This window comes from Populus alba, chromosome 10, assembly GCF_005239225.2.
Source record: "Populus alba chromosome 10, ASM523922v2, whole genome shotgun sequence".
Lineage (NCBI taxonomy): Eukaryota > Viridiplantae > Streptophyta > Magnoliopsida > Malpighiales > Salicaceae > Populus > Populus alba.
The window spans coordinates 6,578,916-6,592,142 of NC_133293.1; the positions used below are offsets into that span (position 1 = coordinate 6,578,916).

Genomic DNA, 13,227 nt, shown 5'->3' on the forward strand with positions numbered 1-13,227 from the left:
GATAATTATCACAAGCACAAATCCTATTTTTCTAGGCCTAAAAATTCATACACAAAATAATTCATCCTTTATAGATTTATTAGTTTTGTAATAAAAAGTATAAACCTCTCCAACAATCACTCCATTAGCTACGATTTTATGAGTTTAAAAAATTACTGTTAAGGCAAAATTAATTTAATTCACAGTTGTTGTTGATGTCTATCATTTATAAAACAATTATTAATATCACCATAAAAACTATAACTTTTTTAAAAAAATTATAGCACAGCATGATAATGTTTTTAATATCATATCAATAATTTTATTTAGAATAGAATTTTATTCTGTTTTTTTTTTAAGACAAAAAATTAATTGAAAAGAGAAGAAAAAAGGTGATGGGCAAAAAAATCAAGCCCGGGTGCACCTAAAGTATGTAAAAATGCATTACCAGACAAAATATGTAAAACTTCAAAAATTTAGGTACTAAAATAAACTTTTTTGTTCTTGTGGAACAATATAAAAAAAAAAAATGCATCGCTATCCTATAGTGCAATTCACGGTTGTCTTATGTCTAGGGAACAATTAAGATCTACAAAAAAAATTTAATTTATTTTACTAGTTTTTTATCCACAAGATGTTTCAGTGTCATTTTAAAACTTGCTTTTATTTTATTTTATGACTATTAAAATAAATGCTTGAAATAATTTCAATAATTTGACATTGGCATGATTTGTTTTTATCAACAACATGGTTTTTTCAATACAAACTTAAAGAAATTCAATAAAAATTCCTAATAATTGAAATGATTTAAATTTAGGAGAAAAAAATTATTTCTTTAGACAAATCCCTTTTTGTTATTCATTCATTTCTTTTTTATTTTTTTTGAACAATGCTTTTTTTTATTAGAAGCTTGTTTCTTCATATAAAACCTTCTCATGGCTTGTAATGTAATTTTCAACTAAGAAAAAAAAGTTAATATCTTATTTTTTATGTGATGGTATAAAAAATTAAATAATTTGAGTTTTGTACATAATTATTTATAAAATAAGTGTTAATATTATCTAACAAAACTCTAATGGCATTTGAAGAATGTGGCATAATCAAATATTTTTAAAAATAATTTTATTTAAAGATAATTTAATTAAAAAAATATAAGAAAAACAAATGTGTAAGGTGAAGGACCAATTAAAGGTAATATGTGCCTAGGTCTAGAAAGAAGGGAAAAATACATATAATCTATCAAATAAATAAACAACACATTATCTACTTAGACAGACTATCTATTAGTATAATTTCCAAGTACTAGAAGAATTTGAGTTTTTTGGACTCTTAAAATCAAAACCTTAACTTTTTTTACTTAAAAAAATATATTAGGAAATTCAATAACTTCATTTACAATTCTAAATATTCTTTGATCACTTAAAAAAATCATAAATCAAGCCTAAAAAAAAGCTTTGCATGCCTCAATCTTCATTTTCCATCATAGTTAGAGGAAAAATACAACCTTTATTGAATTTTTCTCTTTAAAATACATTTTTCTCCTCTCTTGGAATCTAGGAACAAAAATGTGATGAAAAGACTAAAATGAACTGCATGGATTGAATAAGAAAAAAAAATTAAAAACTCCTATAATCAAAGTGTAAAATAAACAATGTTTTGTTTCATAAACAATAGAGATTTCACATGTTATATCGGTGCTTGAACAATACCAAAGTTATAATAAAATGCTTTGATATACTTTTTGGGATAATTAAAAGCTAAAAGCATATTCATTAATCTTTTTTTTTTTAAGACAAACTCATTAACATTAATAGTAATTTTTTTGTGGGATAAAAATAAATGAGTGAGGACTTTCTCTCTCCTTTTTATTTTTCTAATATTTTTTTTTTCCTTTCTCTCGAAACATAACGACTCATATATCATAAAAATGAAGTTTGAAGACCAAAACTACCACTTTAAACTAAACGGATCAAAAATTAAAAACTTTAGAGACTAGAGCATACAATCAATATTGTTTTATTTGTAGGTGAACAATAAAGATTTCATTGTTTTTCTACCGTGTAATCTACAATGTTTTATTTCTATTTGAACAATATCAGAGTTGCAATAAAAAGTCTAGCTCTTTTAATATATTTACTAATTTTTTCCATTGTGTGGCGGTTTTCAAAATCTTTTTACATGTAGTTTTTTTGGTAATTAAAATTGATATTTATATATAAAAAAATACAATGACTTATACTGTGGAGAAAAAAATATTTTGTTGGGTGAGTATTTCATTTCTTATTCATGCATTTTTGTTTGAAAAGAACATGTTTTTTTTTTAATTAGTAGCATGTTTTTGAATAAATACTAAAAAAAATTAAAATAAATATACATAAAAATATTAATGATTTGAATTAAATGAAGTAAAAATGTATCTTTTTGAATTAAAAAATCGCTTTTATTATTCATGTATTTCTTTATTGTTTCCAAAAAACATGTTTTTTAATAGAAGTATTGTTTTTTTAAATAAAGATGTATCATGATTTGAAAAGCAATTTTAATTAAATAAATATAAAAATCATGAATCAATAATTTGTACACAGCAGAAGAAAAACATAAAAGAATAATTAATCATCAAAATTCTGTAAAAATTATACAATATAAAAATAACAAAATAGTTTCATTCTCATTTAATATTTATGAACATTTTTTTTAAAAAAAATTGCATATTACCTTCTTATAGGTAAAATTAATTAATTGAATAAAATAAAAAGCAAAAACAATATTTGCTACGCCTTTGATTCTATGTAAACACGGAATGGGATGTATAATTTATATGAACTGTTGCCAATATAATAGACATGTTTCTTATCTAGCAAGTCCACTTCCAAACGAAAAAAAACAATAATAAAAAACCAACAATATAACTGTCTCCTTGATTTTCTAATGATTCAATCCTTAGAGAGAAATCTAGAAGAAGGGCAATTATATAGAATAATTAGATAATAAGCCGGATATTAAGGAAATGCAAATAGATAAACACATTGTTCATCATCAAGATAGATTTTTTGAAGTCTAGTACACTGGTTTCTCCGCTGGACATTGCACAAATTTAGGTATACAAGACAGTAGAGGATAGCATACTTCACCAGAATATTGAAGTAAATGAACAGAAAGCAAGAGATGATATTTGAGGAGTAAAGCAAAAGCATTTCATCCTTGAAAGACTTCCTCTGGAAACTATTGTGGTTGATGTTTTTCCATTTCTTGGTTGGAAAATCAACGGTTCTCAAACCTTCCCAAATACTCGGACATGCTTGATCTTGTAATTCTCTTCACCCATCAATCGCCTTTTAAGGTCTGGATTCCAGGGGAGGAAACGCAGATCTTGAAGTGTGGAAATGTTCTGCAACCCTTCAGGAAGAAAAATCAAGTTTCCACAGTTACGAAAACAAAGATATCTTAAACGTGGAAAAGCTCCAGTTTCAATTTCAGTCCATTCCGCCAGGAACTCAGAAGCAATTGTGAGAGTTTCCAGCACAGGGAAACCACCTGCATTGCAAAATTCTTTACCAATGTGTCTTGCCTTGTAGGCATGGCAGAGTTTAAGATGCTTCAATTTGGGAAGCAACTGAAGGACTGAAGTTGGATTCTCGGATAGATAAGAATTGAATAATGATAGGCGGGTGAGGTTTTCCATGGAGGCAAACCAAACGGGCATCTCAATTAATCCCCCACGTAAGAAAAACTCTTGAAGAAGTGGCGGGGGAGAAAACGCATCCAATTCAGGAAAAATAGAGAAACGCATCCAATCTGCAAACAAGTTTCGCTCTGCTTCTAGCGATAGGGATGTGAGGTTCTCCATCTTCTTTATAGCTGCAAACAGCTCACTGGCATGATCGGCACTCACACGCTTAACGCCGAGCTCTCGTAGCTGGGTTAAGGCAATCAATTCCATGGCAATATCATCTCCACCATAAATACCAGACAAAGTGTGAAGATTTACCAATCTTCCAATGCCCTTCGGAACTCTAATTTCACCACCAAAAACTCTGTCGGACATTAGAAGGTGTCTCAACTGCTGGATATGCAGAATTTGTATTGGTAGTTTGCGTAGTTGTCGACACCACCTTATATCCAAAGTTTGCAGTCTTTTAAGATTACCTAAAGTCCCTGGAAGCTCATCTAGATTTGAGCCAACCAAGCCTAAGTACCTCAGGTGAATCAAGTCTCCCAATTCATCAGGTAAGCGCTCTATCCGGCCATCCAAATCCAACACCAACAGAAAGTGCATACCACAAACATTTCTCATATAGGCCCGTGAAAGGCCTCGGGGAGAATCAACAGAATAACGACGGCAGTCTACACTGAGAATAAATAGAGATTGAATTAGAAGGCCTTCAACGTTAGGATAGATATCCCTTCCATCATCTCTGATCCCTAAACGCACAGGTGAGTTTGCAGTTTTAGAAACAAAATCTTGTTTCTCCAATTTAAGAATACATAACTGGAGATACGACGCAGGGTCTTTTACTACAGTCCCATGTCCTACAGGTGAATAAAGTTCTTCTTCTTGAAGCATTCCTAGGTCAATCAATTCCTTGAGAACATTTGCTGCTACATCCTCCATGATATCCCCTGGTCTGTCTTCTATAAGACCTTCAGCCAACAAAAGCCGAACTAGTTTTCCTATCTCTACACGATAAGATATCCGACAAACAATGGCAGAGTAGTCTAGGCATGACTTAAGGTAATCAGGAAGCTTTGCATAATTTGATTTGAAAGATTCTGAAGAAGAACTCTCACCTGTGATGTCAGCGACTCTTGATGAGCGTAATCCTTCTGCTGCTGATGTGCTTAGATAAAAACTAGCTTCAGATTTAATCCCCGAAATTTCCCCGGTAACCAAGTCAGGTTCGCCTATCTCTTGAGTGAAGTTGAAATAAGGCATGGTTGGATATTGCATTTGCTGTGCATCTCAGAACAGAATTTATATTGTAAGATTATTTACTTTGTATCTAGTAATATTTGAAGTCAACGTCAGCGATGGCAACGAACCAGCCGAGGTGCTTCCTGTGTTTGTGGGGGGCGAAAGATAAGGTATATAATGCTTGGTTGATAAAAAATCCGACCCACCAGCCTGCCCAGTAGCCTAAATTCATCACATTTGTCAAAGGATGGTTGGTGCAGATTTTTATTTGCTTATCTAGTTGCTTATAGATTTGAAAAACAAGATACAGTAAATAAACAAACAGATGCTTTGGTAATTTTTACATGACTATATGAAAAAAAAATAGAAGAATAATTAATTTAACAAAATCATGAATCAATAATTTGTACACAATAGAAGAAAAACATAAAAGAATAATTAATCATCAAAATTATGTAAAAACTTATATATAATAAAAAATAACAAAATAGTTTTATTCTCATTTAATATTTATGAACATTTTTTTAAAAAAAATTTGCATATTACCTTCTTATATCATAATTCACAAAGTAATGGTTCATTTTACCATAAAAAAATCTTTTATTCCATGCTTTATTTTTTCTAATAATTGTTTTTTATTAAGAAACAATAGGCACCACATTCTAATTTGAATTTTGACCATCTATGATGATATGAATTTAAAGTATGAGTTTTACAACTTCAAAAACTACTTTTTAATTTATTTTTACTTGAAAACATTTTAAGAACCTCATCAAACTTATTTTAACCCCAAAACACCCTCAAATTTATTTAAACATCTAAAAATCAAACCAAATAAATAAATAAAAAACTTTCTAAGCCTCAATCTGTGTTTTTGATTGGATAAAAGTTCTAAATCATCTTCATAGAACTTATTTTTGTAAGACAAACTTATTAATATCAAAATTGATTTTTTTCATAACAAGAATGTGACTGACTGGCCGACCTTTTCTTTTCTTTTATTTTTTCTAACATCTCTCAGCACTCAAAGACTAAAATAAATAAATAAATAAATAGTTCAAGATTGAAACATATAATTCTAAGACTATAGATATGAAATATGCATAAATTAAACTTTAAGGATGAAACTAGATTTTTATGTGTCTTTCGGACAATAGATAATATTTTTATTATTTATTTTGGTCCTTGTTATTTTTTTTTAACTATAAATTCAAATTCTTTATCTTTAGAACAATCAGCATACAAAGAGAAGCAAATTCAAATTTAACTTGCAAGAACACGCAGCATCATTATCATTATCATCATCGATGAGCAAAATGAAAGAAAACAACATTGTTCTTGAAAAGTCCCGTCCAAATTGAGCACAATAATGCATTGTTGTTATTTTTTAGTATATAGTGGTAATAGTTAATAACAGTAATAATATGATATACCATCCCAATATCCTCTCTATCAAACCTACACTGGCTAGTTTTTTAATAGCGATTTTACTTGTACTTTGTTGTGGGAAGGATTTTTTTATATGTATAAAAAATAAATATATGTGTTTTTAAATGTTTTTTTTAATCAAAATTAAAAAACTTATATATACATCTAATAAAATAAATTCAGAAATATATATTAATAAATAAATAAATAATCATTAACAATAAATAAAGATGAAAACTAAAATGTTGAAAGTCACATATTGACCATGATATTTGTTTTTGGATCTTCGAGACAACTGTGTTTGACAACTTTATTTATAAAAATTAATTTTTTATTTTAAAAAAATGATAATAAAAATAGATACACATGAAATTAATTAAATAAAATAAAAGGAAAAAACTTTATTATACAAGATTACACATATTAAAAATATTATCCGAAAATAAATATTTAAATTTTTTAAAATAAATTTCATTTATATAAAATATAAAAAAATATAGATGAATTAAAATAATCTCTCTAAAATTTAAATGCATATAAAATAACAAAAAACTAATATTTATTTAAAAGAGTCTAGATAAACAAAATAAATGAAAAATGAGGCATTATTTACATATAAATTTAAAAATTATTTTGAAAATATACATATAAAAAAGGGCATTAATTAAAAAAAATATTTTTAAAAAAAAAAAACCAGGTAATATTGGGTCTGGCAAGTCAGGCTATTACGCTTGATCCATCTAGTAGGGGTTCACACATGGGCTTGCTAGAGAAGGCTCGCGTACTTGTGCTCTAAAAAAAAAAATTTAATGGAGAGGATAGCATGTCATGGGCTCTAATTTGTTTTTGAAAAATAATAAGTCAGTCAAATACATCATTTGATATAGCTTAATTTTTAGACACCATAATGGCCAGAAAAGAAGGGAAAAAAAAAATTTCGACCCAAAAAATAGATCTTTCTATCTATTTTTGATCCAAAATATCTAGAAAACATCTTAGTCAACTTGATAAACTCATTCATTACCTCAAAAAACCTAAAACACCATCCAAAAAACTAAAATAAAAAATCTTACCACCTTAAATTTGTTTTTCTAGACAATTTCAAGGTAAACTATTTTTTATGGTTAGAATTAATAAAAATAAAAATTTTCTCTAGCACTAGATCAAGTAACTTTCTCTCATCTCTTTCAAACCAAGAGCTAAAAAAAAATAAAAATAAAAGTTAGAACCAAAATTGATCTTGCCCATAAATTTTAAAAACTAAAAGGACCCAATATTTTTAATTTGAATTTCATCCAAAATATGTTAAAATCACTCATTCTCTATGTTTTTCACTTTAATCTCTGGTCTTTCAATCCCATCTTTCCCCTTACAAATTGACCTATAATTTGATTCAATAAGGGTCAAATTAAAAAATAATAACAAAAAGGACAAAAGAAATACACTTAGATTTATAGTTAATAGTTCGAAATAATAGTTAACAAGATGAGATTCTACAGCACAGCCTCAATTGTCCAATGTATCACTTGTTCACAAGACCGACGGCAGATAAAAAAAGGCTAAGCCCCCCTCATACGCATCCCAAGGAATGAAGTCCACTTATCAGGCCCCAGGGAAGAGCAATCAGATCGACTACAGGCCCAAAGACCCAAATTTCCATTTGTTCCCAGCACAAAATTCGAAGAACATAAACGCTGAAAAATCTGAAATCCACTAACAGATAAAAATTTGCACAGGCCTAAAGGAATTCTAAATATTACAATAATGATGCACGAACAGAAGGTAACAAGGCCAAAAGGAAAAAGGTAGTAAGCTCAACCAACCATTAGACTATCACAACCGGCTTCCCATGGCTCCCTCCAGTTTTGTCCTCAAAAATTCAACATTACAAATTGGAAACCTCAAAGATATTTGAAAAGCAAATTGATAGAGCACCTTTAGATAAGCCTAAGCTCGTACTCGCCAGCCATTGTTATGTATCTCACCCATGGGAGGGCCTGATAACCACTTTTCTCAATAATCTTCAGGTATCGAACCTACAAAACATCAACATTTTAATCAGAGATTAAATTACCTAAACTTGCTAAAGCAGTATTTTTGGAAATTTGAGCATGATTTATAAAATGAACATTTAACAAAATAATCGGTTATAACAAGTTCCAAAATTCAAGTCATCCAGTGGACCAGTCATGTTTGAGAAATAAAACAGATTTCTTTGAAATCGTTGCTAACCTACATATAAACTACTAGGATTAAAACTCATCAATTTCAATCAGTTCTTTTTCAACAACGCCACAATAAAAAAATAAAAAAATTCTGCTTTTTAGAGAAAGAAATTTATTTATTTATTTGTATTTGTTGGAATATAATGTGAAGTTCAATTTAACTCATGCTTCACATTAGTAGGACATCTACATTTTCGATGAGAGAAACAGACATTGTAGATTTATCAGTTATCTATTTGGAAATTAGAAGTTAAAAGATATAGACAGATCCTGTATTTCCCCATCTTCGTGAGACATGATGTTGCCACTCGCACACTCTGGATTATGAAAACAACAATTCTAGATCCCATTACACAAGAATCCAAACTTTCAGGTACCACAATTCATAGTTTGGAGTAATCAACACTAGCCCTGATTTGGAAATCTTGGCCCCTTTAACGTCATCCAAATTTAGACAAAAGAAAGCAATTCCAGAATGAACTCCATGATAATTGGTTAGTCTCGTCTCAGTCGGAGAGGCAGTGAGAAAAAGAGCTAAAGATATGCCATTCACCACCGGATATCATAAAATACAACAAACAATTGTGTTTTTGAAGGTGTACCTGTATTCCCGAAACAGTAAAATATGGTATTTCAAACTTCACTCGTATAGGAGCTTTTCTCTCAGGAGTTGCTTCTTCGGCAGTTATACTGGGAAGACTGAACTCTGCCCTCAACATGTACTCCTAGATCACATTTAAATGCAAATAGAATCCAAACAAGGGTGGTTACTAATAAAAACTACAGGCCAAGCTTAACAAAGACTACAAAATGATCCCATTTGTTTTTGGGGAAAAAAGAAAATACCTTCCCACCAGGAAAAGATTTAATTTTCCACAATAATGCATCATTTTCAGGTGCATATGATGCAGACCCCATTGACGTCCGAATATTAGGATTGGAAACATCGACTGCCACCGGCAACTCAATCTCAACATTTGTTGCTGTACTGTGCAGTTAAATTTTTTTGAATACTCAGGAAACATAAACATGAGCAAACCTAAAACTCTGATCTATAGATTAAAAGGAGACTTAGTTACATATTACTGGTAAAACTCCATACCTACGCTCCTTGAACTGGCTCCTAGCCTTTACCATTATCTCAACACGACTTCTTGAATGCCTTTCAACTTGAGCTTCTACCCAAATCAGAGGCTTTACCTGAAACAAAGCATAATGAAACTCATCAAATGCTCAGAAAAGTAACCAAGGTGGTTGTCTTTTTCTTTTTAAGAAAGATCTCAAAAACTATAGAATGAACCTGAGTGCTGAGTCTATATGTCATGAGATCAAAAGCCCCATCAGGAGGTATAAACGATATTGTCCGATCATTTTCAAATCGAGCCAAACGCACACACCTGAACCAAATTGCGTATTTAGTTTCAAAAGGTCTAGATTGTAATGAGCAACCTTCACTCATAATAAATTGGCATCTATTTCCATGAGCAACAACTGTACAAACCAACACAAGAATTCAAGTAGACCAGAGAATTAAGCTACATACTGGTGAAATTTGATGTCCTCCAAATCAATGGCCTTTCCCTTTGTTGCCCGTCCTTGGGCCTCCAATAAAACTCTATCATTTAGGCCAAGCTTACACTCAGGCATGCCGCTGCAACATAACCATGGAAAACTTGTAATTAAAGTTAAAGTTCTGTGCAAGTCACGTCACACTTTGAAGGTACATATTAATACATTTATAGAATGGAGCAGTCACTTCATGCAATATTGCTAAATAGTGGAACTAACTCCAAAGTTCCCTTTCTGAGACAGTATGGCCCCATAGAATCGGGTGACATCATAATGAATAGATGGCTCTGTTTTTAGAAAAGTGAGCATGTTCTCCCATTTCAACTGTGTTACCAAACAAGTTAATTGTTGCATTATATAACTTAATATATTGGAAAAGAAGAAAAAAGTTGTGTTTTAAAAGTTTGTTGCAAGGAACCATGAGTTTGATTGACAAAAACAAGTGTCACAAAGTACTACATTTGGAAACAATTTGAAAGAAAGTAATGGTCTAGTCACAAAATTTCTCTACCACGTTAATCAACAACAATACTAGCTGGCATATTAAACTAAGAGTTCAACAGCAAAACTTACAAAAATTGTGTAGCACTTCAAGAGCAGCATCACTAATGAGTGGGACCAAAAATTCATCAATACAAATACTTTACAGACCAGTACTACAAATAGCTGCTTAACAAAGTAACATATATATTAAACAGCATCTGAATATCCTAACAGTTATCTTCACAAAACAAGCAAGCAAGTACACTACCTTAAACAATAACAAGCTAAACCGTAAATGAACCAAGAAAAAACTACCAGCAATGATTAATTCCAGATAACTGATTGTGTCTAACTGTACCTTAGATACGTTCTCATTTTTAAAGCCCCCACAACATCAGACCTAATCACTTGTCCATTGCTGTTGACAAGTATATTGACACTCTCAACAACATCCAAGAAAACCTGAGCAAATAATAACAAAGCTTCATCATCATCCAGTAATATTAATTATTCAATTAAAAAAAACAAGTTGCTCTGACAAAAAAAGGAATGAAAAGGATGAGAAAATACTTCATTCTTCTTGTAATTTATCCCTTCGCTGCGCCAGGACACTGCATTAGTGACAGCCATGGGAGGCCTCTGTGAAGTTTCCATCCTGTAGGCATTAGTCTTGATAAACTCGCTAAGAATTTTTGCTTCGGTATACTGAGGGTAACCAAAGTCCATCATTTCATCAAGTAACTCGTACTGACAAATGCACAACAAGGCACCACCCCTGTCATTGCCTCAATAATAATGATAATAATATGTTTTGAATCAAATGAGCAACAAAATTCATTATAAAACCTACCACTACCACAAAGTTATCCCTGAGTGATTCCTCTTCTAATTCTTCAAAATAATGCTTAAAAACCTAAAAGAAAAGGGGGGGGGATTATGATTAACATAGAAATGAAATTATTTTATTTATTAAATAAGAAACGGCATGGAATTGATAATTATAATAAATTACGGAATTACATCAACAACGCGGTGGAGAAAGGAGAGGAGGCTGGCAGCATTACAGTTCTGCCTTGATGCGGTCATTAGATAAACATTGCTATGTTGTATGTACATGTAAGAGACTCCATTATCATACACTACTGGATCTTGAGATTGCTGATCTCCCTGTACTCAACCATAACCATAACCATAACCAGAACCAGATCCACTCTTTCATTTAATCAATTAATCAATTGAATTGAATTAGGTGCAAAATAAATAAAGGAGAGGAAAGAGACCTCCTTCTCGATGAGCTTGGTGAAGAAGCGCTCAGCCTGAACGGCAGAGACATCGCCACGGTAGTCGCGCCACACAAGAACGCGCCCCTTTATGTCTAATAGAAACAGTGCGGAGGCTGCCCCGGCCATACTAGATCAGATCCGATGGTAATGCTGCTTAATTAATTGGAATGACGATCGATGGATGATAGCAATCCAACTTCAGAAAATTTCATTTTAGGAGCAGATGCATTATTTAGCAGCCAATAACTTGAATCATCATCGCCAGCTCCCTCTCTCTTTTGTTTGATTTTTTTTTTCTTGACAGCTGAACATGCTTTCTCTTTTACTAGCTAATTAAACCTCGTTTGTCGTTGCGGGTTTTTCATCCAAAAAAAAAAAATAGTGTTTTTGAATTGATTTATTTAGTTTATATTTATATATTAAAAATAAATTTTCAAAAATAAAAATAAATATTATTTTTATACATATTTAAATAAAAAAATGTTTTTGAAAAGTTATATTGACAATATTTCCATGCTTCCATGTACTCAATCTGCTATGCTATATGCTCTTTTTTTTTTCAAAAAAATATTGAGTATGCAAAGCTATTTTAATGTATTTTTTATATAAAAAATTTAAGGTATAAATTAAAAAATATATGTAATTAAATAAATAGATGATCATCTATATAAATAAAAAAAACATTGTAATAATAATTAAAAAAGAAATTAAGAAAATTAAAAAATAAATATGAATAAAAATATTCAATTATACAAAATGAGATATTTACCTAGTTGTTTACTGAACTTGTTTATTCGAATCAATAAAAAAATTAAAATTAAAAAAAAATTAATTGAATAAACTCACACTCTAAAAAATATATAACTCAATGCCAAAAATATCATAAATATTATTTAAAAATAAATATTTTTTGTTTTGAAAAATAAAGTCTATTGTATACAACAAAAAAATTATAGATAAATTAGAATATTATCTTAAAACATTAAATACAAAAACAAATTCTATTAAAAAAAAACATGCAAAACTCATGACCTGGATCATGAAACTAAAATAAATTTATAGAAAAGAAATTGAAGATAATAAAAAAAAACTATTTAAAAAAAAACTAATGTAAAATGATAAGATAGTTAAAAAGAAAATGAGAAAAAAAAATGTTTAACCACATTAACTTTTCAAATTTATGACCCGGTTTATGAGACCAGAGACACTATAAATGAAAAACATATGAAATTCAATCTAACAAGTCAAATATCAAATGGATGGAAACCCAGAAAAAAAAATCAATTACACAAAATGATCTAAAAATAATTATAATTAAAATAATAAAGGTGAAAATTGAAATAAAAAA

The 13,227-nt window shown here is 30.0% G+C and overlaps 2 protein-coding genes across 4 annotated transcripts; both read right to left on the reverse strand.

Moving 5' to 3' along the window:
- Positions 1-2,978: 2,978 nt before the first annotated feature.
- Positions 2,979-4,949, reverse strand: LOC118045459 (putative disease resistance protein At1g58400). The gene has a single exon (XM_035054105.2). It carries the CDS (start codon positions 4,925-4,927, stop codon positions 3,251-3,253), a length of 1,677 nt encoding a protein of 558 aa, XP_034909996.1. The 5' UTR covers positions 4,928-4,949; the 3' UTR covers positions 2,979-3,250.
- A 2,798-nt stretch (positions 4,950-7,747) lies between these two features.
- On the reverse strand, positions 7,748-12,241 carry LOC118045462 (AP-1 complex subunit mu-2). Of its 3 annotated transcripts, XM_035054109.2 has the most exons (11): positions 11,877-12,241; positions 11,617-11,763; positions 11,447-11,509; positions 11,167-11,343; positions 10,955-11,058; positions 10,088-10,195; positions 9,845-9,941; positions 9,647-9,744; positions 9,391-9,532; positions 9,147-9,269; positions 7,748-8,355 (listed from the first exon to the last, which is right to left on the reverse strand). In XM_035054109.2, exons 1-11 carry the CDS (start codon positions 12,003-12,005, stop codon positions 8,257-8,259), a joined length of 1,287 nt encoding a protein of 428 aa, XP_034910000.1. In that variant the 5' UTR covers positions 12,006-12,241; the 3' UTR covers positions 7,748-8,256. The 3 variants fall into 3 exon arrangements, with proteins under 3 accessions (XP_034910000.1, XP_034910001.1, XP_034910002.1); XM_035054110.2 differs by lacking the exon at positions 11,617-11,763; XM_035054111.2 differs by lacking the exons at positions 11,447-11,509; positions 11,617-11,763.
- Positions 12,242-13,227: the final 986 nt, after the last annotated feature.